Source organism: Helianthus annuus, chromosome 16 (assembly GCF_002127325.2).
Source record: "Helianthus annuus cultivar XRQ/B chromosome 16, HanXRQr2.0-SUNRISE, whole genome shotgun sequence".
NCBI classification, from domain to species: Eukaryota; Viridiplantae; Streptophyta; class Magnoliopsida; order Asterales; family Asteraceae; genus Helianthus; species Helianthus annuus.
This window is the reverse complement of record NC_035448.2, coordinates 159,536,200-159,554,220: the sequence shown is the minus strand read 5'-3', so window position 1 is coordinate 159,554,220 and position 18,021 is coordinate 159,536,200. Positions and strand designations below refer to the sequence as shown.

Genomic DNA, 18,021 nt, shown 5'->3' with positions numbered 1-18,021 from the left:
ACCTTACGAGCCATAGTGTAAACGAGCCGAGCTTATTTAAACTTGTTTACAAGCCGACCTCGAACCTAAGAATAAGCTTCTTTAGTAAACGAGCTCGAGCTTCATTTATCGAGCTCGCGAGCCTAAAAAGTCTATTTATATTATTTTTATTTAATATATTAATTTATAGATAATAAACAAGCCGAGCTCGAGCTTAAGAAAATACCAACAAGATGAGCTCGAGCCCGAGCTCTCATAAGTTAATCTAGCTCGAGCTCGAGTCTGGTCGAGCTCGGGCTCGGCTTGACTCGTTTGCACCCCTAGTTTCACGTTTTAATGGTTGGAACGGGTTCTAGTTCCGGTTATTTAATCAAAAAAACTATATCCTATGTGCACGGTTCCGGGTAGGGTTCGCTTTCGGTTCTTAAGAAACCGAGTATTAAAATACCCTATTTTTGGGTTTTTCAATACCTTATCTCGGAGTTTTTAGTACTCTATTTCCAAGTTTAGTAATACTCTATTGCGTTTGTTGATGTGCGTGAATTATATATATTTTTAATTGAGTTTTTCTTCACACAAATTTAGTTTTAAAATGGTTTTTCACCTAGAAACTAACTACACACACAAAGGGCAAGTGTACCCGTCGGGTGGTAATATAGCTAATCGGTAAGAACCGGATATCAATCCGTGGATGCGGTGTCTCGATACTAAACTTTTGTTACTTCAAAGCCTTTTCAAATGATTGGATTGGTTTTTCTAACTTATCATGCAAAATAAATAAACTACTAAAATTTCTAACAAATAACAATAACTAAGAAAGGTTGCCTAAACTAAGTGTCCACTTATTCACATGTGACAACAAAGAGGAAGGGATTGTGATGATGCAAGCTCCAATTTTAACTAAGTCCCCAATCAAGGTTTCCTAGTTTATAATTCTTAGGAAAATTAAAAATGAATTAACATTCTAATCACCTAAAAGTTATTCCTTTAAGCTCACTTGCTAAGTTGATGTTAATCTTTGATGATGAGTTATTCATTTGTCAAAACTCCTAACTCTACAAATTAGGGAAAACTAATATGAGAAACACACTAATCACCCTAACTTGGTTTTAAGTAGTTGGCACTATCACTATGTTCTTGATATGAACCACAAGCATGGTCATGCTAGCTAACAACCTTGGCCTAAATCATCAACCAAACATGAACACAAACTATAGAATTCATATAAACATACTTTTGATCTTTCCAAATCTAGATGCAAGAATTCACACACAAGCTCAAATCATTGTTCATATCATATTAGCACTCACCATTCCTAGTTTCATGCTATGAATCATACTAACAAGTTAACAAGATTCAATAATCATAATCTCTACATGGGCTTTCCAACACAACATGTAAATACTTATGAGCAAACATTCAAGAACAAGAACTTTAAGCATGCATATGAACTCCAAGAACAAAATCAAATGACAACATGAAGATTAACAAGAACAATCATCACATCTACTTCCATATTATCACATGTTCATAAGCTTCAACATAGTTTAGACAACACAAATGTTTAGCCTACAAGGCTCATAACTACCAAATCAAGCATAAATAACCATAAATTGTTCATAATGTAGTAAGCTAACCAAGTTAAAGACAAGAATTAAATGGTGTTTGAGTAGATCTTCAAGTGGTTTAATCCTCTTCAAGGCTCCTTCTTGGCTCCAACAAGCTTCCAAGACCAGATTCTTGAGAGAAAAAGTCACCAAAATGCTCCAACTCAAATAAGTACCAAAATCAATGAAAATACAAAGAGTTTTCGCATAAACGGGGCGTATTTGACGTTTAAAAGATGTATAAATTCTTATACATCATTTGTATTACCTTATTTTTTCGACTTTTTGTTTATTATAATAATTAATATTGTTATTGTTAAATACGCATTGTATAATGTAAAAAAAACTAAAATAAATGCACTAACATAAATTTAAAGGATAAATATTAGAATCATGTATCAGGTATAGCCGAGTATAATCGGTTTTGGTTCTTGTCCGGTTTCGGGCATTAATCGGGTATGACCGATTCTGGTTCGGTCCCAGGTATTGAGTTCAAAATGTATACCCTATATACACTCGTATATGACTACGAGTTACTATGTTTGATAATAATTTACCACTGTTGCCTGTCATTTTAACCAACATTAATTATGGTTGACCAAATTTTACTTAATTGACCTTAACTGGTCACCACCAACTCTAATCCATCATCAATAACCATAGTCAACCAACATTAATCCTAATTGACCACAATTGGCCATCTATGACCTTGATTTACCTTTATTGGTGATAATAGAACATCAACCGTCCTAATTCACCATCATTTGCCTTAAATTAACATCAATATTTTTAGTTGACTGTTATTTATAATCATGATATATCAGCATGATGGGTTGTAATGGATCCATTATAAGTCAATAACACTCCATAAAGAAGTCACAATGGGTCATATACACCCGCATATGACTATAAGCCACTGTGTTTGATAATAATGTACCACTAGAATATCATTTTAACCAACATTGATTGTGGTTGACCAAGTTTATCTTAATTGGTTACCATTGACTAATCCACCACCAATGATTCTAATCGACTACCATTAATCCTAATTGACCATAATGGGACATCCATGACCTTGAATTTAGTACTTTTGGTTCTGGTACCGAATTTATCCCTACATGTTATGTAACATAGATTAATGAGTTGATTGCCATTTTAGTCCCTGTGGTTTGGGCCATTTTGCCAGTTTAGTTCAAAGGTTTCATTTTTAACATCTGGATCCAAAAAGGTTTCGTTGTTGCCATTTTGGTCCAACTGACTTAACCCCATCCAATGAACTCTGTTACTCAGGGGGCAATTTTGTCATTTCCTTTTTAATTTATTTAAAACAATCAAACAAATTTAACAAAAACCCTCAACTCAGCCTCATCTTCCACTAAATCTTCTTCCCTGTGATACCCTCCAAACCCAGGTCACATAGATTTTTCGGTCACCCATTTCGTTGTATTACAAGACAAACCACCACTATCCACAACCGTTGGCCCACCGGAAAAACTAGAAGATGTAGATGTTGATGGTTGCTCAGATCCAACAACAAGAACCCACCCCACACCGCCACCACCACCCACTCCAACCGCCGCCTGAAACCATCGCCCCATCCCCCTTCTAGTGAAACCCCTTTTCATCGACGAGCCAAATCCTATTGAATATCTTACATCCAACACATCGTCTTCCTCAGGTTGGATGAAAAAACCCATCATTCTTGATGAAAAACCATCACTGCTTACCACTTGGGGAACTCCGACGAACCCTTTCGGCGTCCGATCCGACACCATCTCATAACACCACCGTTCACCCATCGTTAACCACCATCTCATAACACCACCATTCACCAACATCTTAGACCACCGTTGAACGGTTCACCTAAATCAAAATCAAACCCAAATTTAAACCAAATATCAAAATCAGACCCAAAATCAAACCACCGATGCTCTTGGATTCCCTTAGTCGTCGGAAAACAATCGGAGCCTTAGGGTTCTTAGTCTGTTACCACTGGCTAGATCGTTTCTCGGAACTCACAGAACAACCCCAGTCGCTGAAAAAAGCACAGTGCAAACTCACTGGAACCCAAAGTTTATTGCCGGAAACACGAACCACCGTCAACGGTGGTGGTGGAACCCTAGCCGCAGGTGTTTAACCCAATCGGCCCATAGAATCTGTTGCAACCTACAAGTATCAAAGCCAATCGGAGGTGGAGATGGGTGGCAGTGTGTGGCATAGTGACCAGGCGGTGGTGGAGAGGGAGGCGGTGGTGGAGAGGGAATCCGGAGGTGGAGGTGAGTGTATCAGGGATAGCTTTGTATGTATATAATCATATGTTATATATTATAACAAAGAAATGGTTTTAACAATCATAAAAATAAAGTGAAATTTTAAAAAAATATGAAATGACAAAATTGCCCCCTGAGTAACAGAGTTCATTAGATGGGGTTAAGTTAGTTGGACCAAAATGGCAACGACGAAACCTTTTTGGATCCAGATGTTAAAAATGAAACCTTTGGACTAAACTGGCAAAATGACCCAAACCACAGGGACTAAAATGGCAATTAACTCTAGATTAATAATCTAAAACCATTGTTTTGTGCTCATATAGATATTCGTTGTGGCCAGTGACACATAGAGGAGCACAAACTGGGTAATTTTAATAACCAGTTTCGGTTTCACGTTTTAAGGGTTGGAACGGGTTCTAGTTCCGGTTATTTAACCAAAAAACTATACCCAATGTGCACGGTTCCGGGTAGGGTTCACTTTCGGTTCTTAAGAAACCGAGTATTAAAATAACCTATTTTTGGGTTTTCCTATACCTTATTTCCGAGTTTTTAGTACTCTATTTCCAGGTTTAGTAATACTCTATTGCGTTTGATTCAATCGCAATGCAACTATAGGATAGATTGAGTTCAATCAGATACTTCAAAACGTGCGTTTCCATATCGTTAACACATCACATAATGCTTGGATTAATCCATTCGATATTTGCGAGGTACCCGTGCCGCAAAGCACGCGGGTCTTATTACTAGTTATAACATATAGTAGAAGGATGGAAACTAAAATAGTATTATTACTAACACAATCGTTGTTTATAAATTATATGTATAGTGATATATTAGAATCTTTTTATATAATACTCACGATACAAAATAAAAGAAAAATAAATACATATATTTGATATTTAGAATAAGATTAATCTCTGGACTCAAAAAGTAATTTACCCTAGTAATAATAATAATAATAATAATAATAATAATAATAATAATAATAATAATAATAATAATAATAATAATAATAATAATAATAATAATATGACGCGTGGTGTGACCGCCCCCAAATAGTAATATAAACACTATTTATTTGATTTGGTTTATTAATAGATAGAGATGAGTAAAAAAGTTTATTTAAATTTTAATACTTATCTTTTTAAGTGGGATACAGGTTATTAAAGATATTAGGCGGCAATTAGAATTAAAAGCTTTTGTTTTCCCTCTTTCTCATTAAAACCGCTTTGAAACCGCATTTCTCAACCTAGTTCAGTGATCCAGGGGAAATTAGAACTTGACGAACTTGTTCATTCGCTGGAAGGAGTCAACTGCCAGTGATCGAAGGGTTACCATTGGTTCAATCGCAACCTCAACCACCTTCAATTTTAGGTCAGTAAATTGTAAAAGATAGATGATTATGTTCTATTTAAATATGTTCAAAGAAACAATCTTGCTGAATTCGGCCATGTAGATTTTGAAAAGGGCTGTACACAATTGTTGTGTTCATTATGAGTAGATAAGTTCATACATATACGTATTCTTTTGGTTTACATCAGGTCCAATTGTCATGCCAAAACAAGGCTGAATCGCCCTTTCCAATCACACTTGATGTATTTATTGAGATCCAAATTAACTTTCCCAAACTCCTTGTTAACTGCTGTGGTATAGTCTAAACCCCGTCATTGCTGCTCGGAATAAGGGGTGCAAACGAGTTGAGTCGAGCCGAGTCCGAGCTCAACCAGGCTCGAGCTCGGCTCGATTCGAGCTCTATTTCTAATTAAACTTGAGCTCAACTCGAAGGTAATTTTGAAGCTCGAAATCAGCTTGTGCTAGACTCGTTTAGTATTTATTAATTAATTTATATTAATTATAACTATTATTATACATATAATTCAGTTATTTTTTTCTATTTATATAAATGGTAATTATTATTATATAAATATATGTTTAATATAAAATATATAAATAGAAAGCTCGTTTAGGCTCGCGAGCCGGCTCGAGTTCGATAAGCAAAGCTCGGGCTCGTTTACTAAACAATCTACTTTTAGGCTCGAGCTCGAGCTCGTTTAAGCTCGGCTCGTTCGAACTTTTTTTCAAGCCGAGCTCGAGTAGCTCAGCTCGTTTGCACCCCTACTCGGAATCACATTAGTGCAGGCAATGTTACCGTCGCCTTAACTACTAGGGCCCAAAGTTGGGAGCCGAAGGCCTTGATACGCCACCACCAGTTGGAGATCAGGCCCATATTCAGTTCCTTGATGTTGATACCTAATATGCGCAGCCCTCGTTTCTTCTTCGAACCTTATAATATTATATACTAAATATTGTTATTGTATTGTATGTTTTTGAATAGACAGTATGGGTAGGCACAAACAACTACATATCACTTCTACGGACAACAGTAAAATGCAAGATTATCCATCAAATTCTCATGATGCACAAGGTACTAATGCAAATTATCCGAATTCTTTGATGTAGAGGGGGCATTCTTGACCCAAAGCCTTCCAAGTGGGTCAGTTTGGGTTGCTTTTAAAATTATGTGAGTTGGTTTGGCTAAGATATTTTAATTAAATGGGTCACAATGGGTCACTTGAAATTCCATCTTGTTATTTTCGGGTCAAAGCGGGTCGACAACATTAAAGAAATGGGTCGATGTGGGTTAGTGTCTTAAATAAATGGGGCAGGTTTCGGATCGGAGTGGGTTCAGTTCAAATTGAGTTTCTGGCCGAGACGGTTTCGGCACGACGTAGGTTTTGGATTGGAACGGGGTCGGTTCGGGTCGGGTTTCGGGCCGACACGAGTTTCTGCATGGGACGGGTTTCGGATCACAACGGGTTTTGGGCCGACACGAGTTTTCGCACGAGACGAGTTTCGGGTCGGGACGAGTTTCGAACGTTTCAACGCGAACCATTTTCGACGCGAACCATTTCGACCCGTACCCCTAATACATGCAGACCTGTATAAGCGTTATTACAACTGAAACTGATTCACATCTCAGTATTCTATGAGTAACGACTGAAATTGTTATACACTGAATCTAATTAATGACTGAAAAGTTAAATTTTGTTGTCGTTGATGGAAATGATAACAGACAAAATTTAAGTCTGAATTGAGTACATAGTGAATTCAGTTTGTTTCGATTAGTTTCTGTTGATTTTAGTGAAATAAGTTTCAGTGATTGTGAATTCAGTTGATTGTTTCGATTAGTTTTAGTTTTTTTTTTTAAGAACAAAATCAGAACATCGATATTAGATCTGTTTCTTGTATGTTTAAATTGGCTGAAAGAATATTTTGAATCGAAATCAGATCAGTTTGATGATTAAGATCTGAGTTTGGTTCAAAGAAGGAACTAAATCAAAGAAAATCTAGTTATACACGCATATCACGGCTTATTTTAGTTATGAATCTGAGTCGTGTTGTTGCTGTTGCTGTTATTTACAAAGTTAATCTGGATTTGATTTGGGTTCAATACTCGACATATTATATTGGATTTTACGAGTTTACTGCTGATCTATCAGCAACTGACTTTTCAATGTTAATGGCGTCTGCGACAGCTAACTCGATTTCTGCAGTCGGGTTTTCGAACGTAGAAAAAGACTGATCTAGTTTGATAGTTGCAGCTTGCGTCTGTGATTAGAAAACAAAAAAAGAATTCACGGCTGAATCTGAAATAAACGGGTGAAAAGATTAGTGATTAGGATCGATACAAGTGTTTGCAGCCGGTTATCATTTAGAGTGAAAGGGAGTTATGCGGGACTGTATCTCACAGAAACTTTTTCAGTTTCGAAGGTTACCAACCCGGACCCGTTTTAACCCGACAAAATTGCCCCTTGATGTACAATCACTTTAAAAAAATCATTTTTTTAACCGACCCGAAACCCGTTCCGACCCGAACCCGTTCCGACCCGAACCCGTTCCAACCCGAACCTGTTTGACCCGAACCCGTTTCGACCCGAACCAAAACAACCCTTTTTTTAATTGACCCGTTTAGACACGAACCCGTTTCGACCCGAACCTGTTTTGACCCATGACCCGACCCGACCGATCCGTTTGCCAGTTCTACTTTGATGTATTGTTTTTTTTTCTTCTTCTCATTGGTTAGTTTTTGACTTTGACTAGGTAATGTGTACATGGAAGCTAGACCAGCGAGGATTCAGGAGAACAAAAAAAGACTACGAGAATTAGGAGTTAAAAACGTTGTGGACTCTATGACAAGTTTGGTAGACAGTAACAAAATGAAGAAAAAAACAGTGAAAAGGAACACTCGTGCGGGGGATGTAGATTATATTCCAAATCCAGATCCAGGTGATGATTCTGAGGAAGATAACCAACAAGTTGGTAGAAGTATTGTAGAATCCAAAAAGGTAATATGATTATTCAAACTTTGTTTATTTTATTTTGAGTAAATTGCTAAAATCGTCCCCGACGTTTATTCACATTTGCTAGATCCATCCAAAAAAGGTTTTTTTTTTCTCATAGGAACCACTAAGGTTTCAAAAAAGTTACTAAATTCATCCAAAATGACTAACACCCTAACAAAACTAACTTGATAGAGGGGTAATTTAGTCATTGTCTTAATATATAATTTACCCTTTTTTAAGAGTTATATCTTGCCCCCCACCCTTTTATAAACAAAACCCTAAAACCCAATTTTTGAAGCTACGACCTCACGATGTATCCGTTTACAACGAAGATAAAAATGATTAACTAGACTTGCCTCCTCATCTAGTCTTCTCCAAATCATAGACATATCCATTACTGACTTGGAGCATATAGGACAGGAGAATCTGTTGAAAAAAAAAAGAATTAAATTTTAGTAAAAATGCAAAAAGATAAATACATGAACCAAAGAATCATATAAATACTTACTTATTACGGCTTATCATCTCGTTACAACATTGAGAGCGCATTGTGTGTCCACATTTCATGACAGTAGTGTCTTTCTGTGAGTCGAATAGGTACTGAAAATGCAGTGGTGGATACATTATAACTTCGAATGTTCGTTCAAAACGCAATGAGTGGTTACGACTTACAAATAAATGTAAAACGGATACATCGTTGTTCATTTGTGTTCGTTCAATTATGTCAATAGAAATTCTTTGAAACAACGATGTATCCGTTTACAACAACGCATGATGCGACAGTGGTGTGTTAAACACCTGCATTACAGCTGATCATAAGTTGTTTCAAGACCTGTTTGTTTGACCCATATCAGCTGGCCTGTAACTAACATACCTGTAATCTATCTAGCTGGCCTTCAACTAACAGACCTGTAAGTTGTTTCAAGACCTGTTTGTTTGACCCATATAGATGATTGATGAAAATATATAATGCACACCCAAATAGATGATTGAAAAATATTTATTCGTTGTTGAAAAGATTGAAGTTGGTGCTAGCAAGTCCTTTGGATGTGCAATCTTATAAACACCATAAAACTAAAAAAATCACAATGTCTAGCTAGCACATTGCCTTCTGCTTGAAATCAACAATCGAAGGATTGATTTAATTTAAGTCCATTGATTTGATATAAGTTTTGATTTGATTCAAGTCCACTAATAATAGCTTTAATAGCTTTGATGTTTTCGCTGCATTTTCCATTAAGGGTAAATTAAATATATTAAGACAATGACTAAATTAACCCTCTATCAAGTTAGTTTTGTTAGGGTGTTAGTCTTTTTGGATGGATTTAGCAACTTTTTTGAAACCTCAGTAGTGGTTCCTATGAGAAAAAAACCTTTTTTAGATGGATCTAGCAAATGTGAACAAACGTCAGGGATTTTAGCAATTTACTCTTTTATTTTATATAGAAATGTGATCTAATGAAAATAAATTTGTTTTAGCGACACCATTCACAATATATTCCACCAATGTCCATGAGTAGAGCTGCTAATCTAACGAAACTAGGTCGGGTGCTTGCTCCAAATGTCTCCCAAAAGGTTCCGTCTACTTCAAATGCAACAAAACCAAATAAAGAAGGAGCAAAGAGAAGGATGATTCTTGTTGATGAGGATGATGATGAGGACGTGGAAATATTCCAAGGTATTATTTTGTTAATCTTAAAGTTTATTCAGTTAAAAGTACCTTTATATTGATTTACTCTTCTATGCTTTAAGAAGGTAATAAAGTGGATAAGGAAGTAGATGGTGTTGATGAAGATGATGAGCATGGAGACATGGCAGATCATAACTTTTCTTCTGAAGATGAAAACAATGATCAAGAACAATTGCATGGCCCTGAAAAAGATAAAGCAACAGGTTCTGATTAAACTTACTATACATGTGTATGTATTATATTTAGGATACTTGTATTTCTTATTCTTAACAGCCAAACACAACTTTTATTCCACACCACGTCAAAAGAATTACAACAGTACCCATTAGCAAGATGCTAACAAGGCACCAGCACCCAGCATGACCCATAAAACCACCCTTGACTCACCAGTACATTGATATTATACTACCCCCATCCCATCTCCTTAGAGTAATGAGAAACGTAAGCTGCTTTGTCTTTAAGCGGTTGAAATAGGCACAAGAACCGGACCTTTAGCGCATCTCCCTAGGTCCAATTGTCATACCAAAACAAGGCTGAATCGCCCTTTCCAATCACACTTGATGTATTTATTGAGATCCAAATTAACTTTCCCAAGCTCCTTGTTAACTGCTGTGGTATAGTCTAAACCCCGTCATTGCTGCTCGGAATTAGGGGTGCAAACGAGTCGAGCCGATCCCGAGCTCAACCAGGCTCGAGCTCGAGCTCGTTTAACATATGAAAGCTCGAGCTCGGCTCGATTCGGGCTCTGTTTCTAATTAAACTCGAGTTCGACTCGATAATTTTTCAAGCTCGAACTTGGCTCGTGCTAGACTCGTTTAGTATTTATTAAATAATTTATAGTAATTAATAATTATTATACATATAATTTAGTTATTTTTTTTCTATTTATATAAATGGTAATTATTATTATATAAATATATGTTTAATATAAAATATATAAACAGAAAGCTCATTTAGGCTCGCGAGCCGGCTCGAGCTCGGTAAGCAAAGCTCGGGCTCGGGCTCGTTTACTAAACGAGCTTCTTTTTAGACTCGGGCTCGAGCTCGTTAAAGTTTGGCTTGTTCGAGCTTTTTTCAAGCCGAGCTCGAGTAGCTCGGCTCGTTTGCACCCCTACTCGGAATCATTTTAATGCAGCCAATGTTACCTCGCCTTAACTACTAAGGCCAAAAGTTGGGAGCCGAAGGCCTTGATACGCCACCACCGGTTGGAGATTAGACCCATATTCAGTTCCTTGATGTTGATACCTGATATGCGCAGCCCTCGTTTCTTCTTCGAACGCACTTTGTTTCTTGCATGTTATTATAATATTATATACTAAATATTGTTATTGTATTGTATGTTTTTGAATAGACAATATGGGTAGGCGCAAACAACTACATATCACTTCTACCGACATCAGTAAAATACAAGATTATCCAGCAAATTCTGATGCACAAGGAACTAATGCAAATTATCCGAATTCTCTGATGTATTTTTTTTCTCTTCTCATTGGTTAGTTTTTGACTTTGACTAGGTAATGTGTACATGGAAGCTAGACTAGCGAGGATTCAGGAGAACCAAAAAAGACTACGAGAATTAGGAGTTAAAAACGTTGTGGACTCTATGACAAGTTTGGTAGACAGTAACAAAATGAAGAAAAAACCAGTGAAACGGAACACTCGTGCGGGGGATGTAGATTATATTCCAGATCCAGGTGAAGATTCAGGTGATGATTGTGAGGAAGATAACCAACAAGTTGGTAGAAGTATTGTAGTACCCAAAAAGGTAATATGATTATTCAAACTTTGTTTATTTTATTTTATATAGAAATGACATCTAATGAAAATAAATACGTTTTAGCGACACCATTCACAATATATTCCACCAATGTCCATGAGTAGAACTGCTAATCTAACGAAACTACGTCGGGTGCTTGCTCCAAATGTCTCCCAAAAGGTTCTGTCTACTTCAAATGCAACAAAACCGAATAAAGAAGTAGCAAAGAGAAGGATGATTGATGACGAGGACGAGGAAATATTTCAAGGTATTATTTTGTTAATCATAAAGTTTATTCAATTAAAAGTACCTTTTATATTGATATACTCTTCTATGCTTTAAGAAGGTAATAAAGTGGATATGGAAGTAGATGGTGCTGATGAAGATGATGAGCATGGAATCATGGCAGATCCCAACTATTCTGAAGATGAAAACAATAATCAAGAACAATTGCATGGCCCTGGAAAAGATAAAGCAACAGGTTCTGATTAAACTTATTAACAAAATTATGTTCTCTTTCAATAGTACATATAAGTTTTTTCGAATATCTAATGGTATATGCATTCCACCGATGGTCCTAGTAAAACATAAAGCAAAATTATTCCACTTCCACGCATCATCCCCCAAACTCATCTTCACTTGTTTATCTTCACTTGCTTTAGAACTTGGTGTCCAATTGTTAGTACAAAAGCTCACTATGTTGCCTACACCAACAATATCTTGCAATTTGCAAAAATATTGACCTTTTACTTCAGCGACTCGTTATCTATATATAACTAAATTACCATTATTATTGTGACTTCGTGAAGATGATAATACACATAGACTATGTTTTTTATAGGTCTTATTTTATCGAAACTTGTTTAGGTGCTCCCAAAAAGGTTGGAGGTCATACCCAAAAGGCCGAAATATGGAAAATGAATACTACTGAAAGAATAGATGTCACATTTAACGACCATGGACAACCAGTGGGGGAAGAAGGCAAAGAACTTGTTCAGTATCTTGGGACACTTGTGAGGATGGCTGATCATGTATCAATTGAGTATTCTGACTGGAGAAAAGTTCCTATGAAAAATAAAGAGGATATGTATTCGCTTGTTAAGGTATGTCTTTTATCAAACATGATATGCATCCATTCATTAAGGTAAGAGGTATACACTAACATATTGCAACTTTTTGTAGTCCAAATTTGCTATTCATCCAGTTGAAACAAGTGAGATTAAAGAATGGATATTCCAAAACATGGGGAAAAAATGGAGAACGTGGAAAGGTGTATTAAAGTCACGTGGATATGATCCAAGCCTTACTATTGACGAAATTGTGACGCAACAAACTAATAATGACAATAGAGTGAATCCAACGCAATTTAAAGAACTTGTTACTCGTTGGTTCACTCCGAAATTTCAGGTAACAATGATATGTAAATTTGATTTCTTATGCAATATATATAATTTTGAAACTAGATGAAAGAAATCCTATCATGTGTTAAATTACCATTTACTATAGACTACATGCGCTGCAAAAAGATTGAGTCGCTCAAAGATGAAGGAGCCTCATGTAACCGGGACAAAGTCGTTTGCTAGACTTGCTCATGAAGTGGTATTATTCTAGTTATTTTGACATATTATTGTAAAATTTTGTTTTTTATTTCTGTTACTAATCATTAAGCAAAAATTATAGGCAACGAAGAATGATGGTGTATACCCGACCCGAGGAGAAATGTATATAACAACTCGCACTCGTAAAGATGGAAGTTTTGTTGATGATAAAGCAGCTAATGTTGTGGTAATGTATTTTTATGCGTTAAAATATTTTTACATATCATGTGCGTGTTCACTTTTTTATAAGCTTACCTATATTATTATGTATTTAGGCTTCACTAAAAGCTATTGCAAGTGACTCTGCAAGCAAACCTATAGATCCGCATGATTTTACAAATGATGAATACTCAAAAGTTAAAGGCCCGGAGAAAAGAGGGTATGTTCGATTAGTTGGAAGAATGCCAGCCACAAAAAGTAAAGGTGATTCTTCGACTAATTCACATACTATTCATCAGCTTCAGAGTGTTGTGAACGTTATGATGAACATTATCCAAGAACGTATCCCCGATGCAAACTTGCCTACAGTTCTTAGCAATATGAACATACAGGTACTTACATACATGTACTACTATGTGGTCTTTTACATATATATATCTTTGTATTAGCATTTATTCTCATTAAATTTTTTTAGGTCCCCCGCGTCGGTTCTTCGGCTCCTAGCAACTCTTTACCTAGTAACGAATTATCATCTTCAAGAAGTGACGATATTGATGACAGAGCTGAAAACATGTGAAGCCTTGGAGGAATAGAGATAACAAGATTAATGGATTGCTTGGCACTAAGTTTTTTTAGAGTATGATTCGTATCGAAAGAACGTTTTGACTTCTTTTGTAGACATTAATTTGTTTTCTAACACTTATAGTATGTTTTGGATCGAACTTTTAGTTGAAGTTATGACATTATTATTTTGCTACATGTTTTCATTTTTATTTCTATATTATATCGTAAATAAATAACAGCTAAATTAATGAAATTAATATGATAAATGTTTATAGTGGCATTTTATTTTCGTGGCAAAAATTATGTGTCACTAAAAGTAGTATAGATATATTACTAGGATTAGTTTTTACAGGCATAAAAATTGTGCCACAAAAAGTTTGTTTTTTTATATTGTGGCTAAAAGAAAAGTGCCACTAATAACTAAAAGAATTATAGAGGCACACTAAAAAGTGCCACTAAAGCCTTTTAGTGGCACTGCTTCTAGTGACACTTTTTTTGTGTGCCACTCATTCCTTAAGGGGTCTTTGGTGGCACTTTTATGGATTTTTGTGGCACTTTTTGTGTGTCACTAAATGACAGTTTTTTTGTAGTGAAATGAAACGGAGACTATGCAAAAAAAGGCCAAAACTCATGAATATCGAGGAATATAAGGGATGGGAGGAGCGATTCGAAAATTGGGTTCAAGCAAATTACTTAGATGCTTGGGAATGTGTTGAAACAAAATATGTTAGACCAATGAATGATGATGAAGAGGTCATTGCAATTAAAGATCTAAGTGTTGAAGAGAAAAAGAAATACAAAGATGAAAAGATGATGACTAGTTTGTTGCATCAAGCTGTGAAAGAAGATATCTTGGTATTATTGCAACACAATGGAAGTGCATATTCAATTTTGTTGATGCAGATTTTGTGTCCGATGCTTGTCGAATAGATTAGTTATTATTTTACGCTGAATTTGTAATAGTTAGTGAAACGGTCTATCGAACGTGTATAGACCCGCTCGTTTGAAGTGGTCAAACGAGAGGGTTATTCGGTTGACCGTGTGTGTTTGCAAGACAAGGGGTGTGACTATAAATAGAAAACCCTTGCCATTTGCAACACAAGGAAGTTAGAGGAGGTTTGAGACCTCACCGGGAGAGATCACCACTTGGTCTCTCCCCGGATGTATACTCCTTTGGTATTAGTTCGGTTATCATATAATCGGGCCGATTTGTAATGTTTTACTACCGGATTAATACAAAGTTGTTTGTTTATCATCTCTAATCTCTCCCGTCTTGAACATAATCATGATAATCACGGTTTCGGTCCCGAAACTCGGTCCTACAAATTTGGAAAGCATTAAAATCCAAGTTTGTTGGAAGTAAAGAAAGGATCAAGAACAAAAAAAATCACTTTTGAAAAAGGAGTTTGATATATTTCGTGGTTTGAGAACTGAAAGCACCAAGCAGATCATAGAAAGATATTGCAATTTGATTGTTAACATGAAGAGGTTAAGCATCACAAAAGATAATGAAGAATTGATTGAGAAGTTGGCTGATGCACTGCCACATGATACTTGGGGCACATATCTTATGATGTTGAGAAACAAGAAAGATTTTGGCAATCTAACACTGGGAAAGATTATTGAAAAACTTGAAGCTCAAGAGCTGGAACAATGGAAGATTTCAAGAATGAAAGATTTTGATGGTGAACAAGATATTGGTTTATATTACGAAGGAGGTATCAGTGATAAGACCAACATGTCACCAAAAGTTGAAACTGCATTCAACGCAAAAAGTTCTTCTGGAGGATCATCTCAAGGATCAAACAGCAAAACAGGATTTTCTTCATATCCATCATTTGTTCCAAACTTTTCAGCAACCAAGAATGGAAAGATGTTACGGTACAACATTGCATTAAACCTTGAAAATGGTCAGAATTACACAGAAGACGTTGCGAAAGGTTATATGTCTTTGTTGGTGACCGTTTTAGAGTCATATGAGAGTTTAGTTGCAGGACAGATCGGAAATCCAATGTTGACAAAAGAGGATTACGATCAGATAGATGCTGAAGAAATGGAGTTAATGGATATAAAGTGGTGTTTGGCGAGTGTGTTGAGAAGAGCTGAAAAAGTTTAAACAAATTACGGGAAGAGATGATTTCCGTGATGCAAATGTTTCTACTTTAGGATTTGATAAATCTAAAGTTACTTGTTTTCATTGCAGGGAAAAAGGACACTTCAAGAGAGAATGCACAAACCGTGAAGCAAGTGGAGCTCAAAATCCATTTAACAACAATGATTATTATCGGAAAGCGATTTATCATCAAGTTGCTCAACAATCACATCAACAACAAGAACCACAAACTGCACATGCTAAGAAGGCGATCGAAGAGTCATCAAAGAGAGCTCTTTATGGTATAATAGATCAAGATGATGAAAAACTACCAGAAGGTTTTAGCTGGGAAAATTTTAGCTGGGATCATTATTGTCCGGATAAAGAGATTTTAAAAGCCAAAGCTTTTGTTGCTCGTGTTGTTGAAGATAGTGATAATGATGATTATTATGTAAACAGAATGAAAGAGCATTTAAGAATGATGGAAGAAAGTGATAGTGATGATGGAAAAGTTAGAAAGATAAAGAAGGAAGTGAAAAAACAAGTTAGCAGTGATGATGAAGAAGCTCGTGTGATAAAGAAAAAAGGTAAAAGAAATTCCAGATTTCAAAATTGAAGCAGAAGTCGATGCACAAAAGATTCCTGTGAAATGTGAAAACTGTGAAGTTGTGAAGAAGCAAAACAGTACTTTGATTCATAACATGAACAGATTGAAAGAATCCTATGATGTTCTAAACAAAGCAATGAATCAGTACAATCAATCAAGCAGTGAACAAGCAACAGCTATGAAGACACTTCAAGGAGCTTTCATGACAAAGCAGAAAATTGTCAATAATTACATTGAGAAGTATGATGTGTTAGAACAAAAACTGGAAACCCAAAGGATTGAAATAGAAAGGGTAAATAGATTGTTAAAAAGTTACTCATGTACTTCTTATGTTATTGACAGGATTTATCCAACTGTTGAAGGCATGAAGGCATTTGAAGAAGAAACATCTGAAGAGAAGAATTCTGAAACAAAAAAGGATACTGAAGTGAAAAATTCTGACAAAGTGTCAGTTACAACAAGTGTCCACCCCCGCTTGAAAATGGATATTCTCCGCGAAATCCAAATTCACAAAGAGTCAAAAAGGCAACAAATTTACAGTGGGAGTCTGAGTCTTCAGAAAATTTGCCAGACAACATTGATGTCACTTTCACATCATCTGACACTGATCATGAGTCCGAATTAATAAAGAAAGTGGTCGATCAGGTGTTGGGTAACGATGAAACCGAGGAGTCAAAGTCGGAGTCAAATTCAGAGTCAAAGTCTGAAACGTCAAATTGAAAAATCAAAAAGGGCAAACGGGTTTATAATAAAGAATTTTTGTTATCAAAATCTAATTTGAATGACGAAACATTCAAAGTAGCTTATACTTTGAATGATTTTGACAAATTATATTCTGATGAAGAGTTTCCAATAAGAGGTGTTAAAACTGAGATAATCAAAAGGGTTTTCAAACTAACAGAAATTAATATTTCTGAAATAAAAGATATAAATCTTACTAAAAAAACCTAAAAAATACATCTCAAGAGTTCAACAAAGAGAAAACAAGAAAAAGGGTTACAGTTCTGGTTCAGGTTATCGAAAGAAACCAAACCATAATGATAATTTCAAAAAGAAAGGACTTGATTTTATTCCACCAGAAAATCATAAAACTGAGAAAGTTTATAAACCAAAAACTGTTTTTGTTTCAGGAACATCTTTTGAAGAAGAGAAGGAGCATGGGTTCAGAAAGCAATCAAACAAAGAATTCCTTGCCAAGAAGCAAGAAGAAATGAAGAAAGATGTTCAGAAGAAGAAAGAGACATGAATCTGTTTTGAATGCAACACAATTGGTCACATTGCCATGAATTGTACAAAGGCAATTCAAACAAAATAGGGAGTCTCTGAAAAACCGAAAGGAAAGATAGTTGAAAATGA

At 35.8% G+C, this 18,021-nt stretch overlaps 1 protein-coding gene across 5 annotated transcripts; it reads left to right on the top strand.

The window, feature by feature from the left end:
- Nucleotides 1-6,213: 6,213 nt before the first annotated feature.
- LOC110917364 lies at nucleotides 6,214-14,161 on the top strand. Of its 5 annotated transcripts, none has more exons than XM_022161936.2 (13): nucleotides 6,214-6,281; nucleotides 7,958-8,202; nucleotides 9,679-9,877; nucleotides 9,955-10,092; nucleotides 11,404-11,654; nucleotides 11,730-11,913; nucleotides 11,989-12,126; nucleotides 12,513-12,748; nucleotides 12,828-13,052; nucleotides 13,152-13,244; nucleotides 13,326-13,430; nucleotides 13,519-13,794; nucleotides 13,878-14,161. In XM_022161936.2, the coding sequence occupies exons 1-13, from the start codon at nucleotides 6,245-6,247 to the stop codon at nucleotides 13,977-13,979; spliced, it is 2,229 nt and encodes a 742-aa protein (XP_022017628.2). In that variant the 5' UTR covers nucleotides 6,214-6,244; the 3' UTR covers nucleotides 13,980-14,161. The 5 variants fall into 5 exon arrangements, with proteins under 5 accessions (XP_022017628.2, XP_035841785.1, XP_022017627.2 ...); XM_035985892.1 differs by having other exon boundaries at nucleotides 9,952-10,092; nucleotides 11,826-11,913; XM_022161935.2 differs by having other exon boundaries at nucleotides 9,952-10,092; nucleotides 11,992-12,126.
- Nucleotides 14,162-18,021: the final 3,860 nt, after the last annotated feature.

Bases quoted from the DNA above. Each gene is read 5' to 3' on its own strand.
- LOC110917364 (XM_022161934.2), top strand. From the start codon at position 6,245: ATGCAAGATTATCCATCAAATTCTCATGATGCACAAG. The intron at 12,749-12,827 runs GTATGTCTTTTA...AACTTTTTGTAG, and splicing joins ATATGTATTCGCTTGTTAAG to TCCAAATTTGCTATTCATCC. The intron at 13,795-13,877 runs GTACTTACATAC...AAATTTTTTTAG, and splicing joins TTAGCAATATGAACATACAG to GTCCCCCGCGTCGGTTCTTC.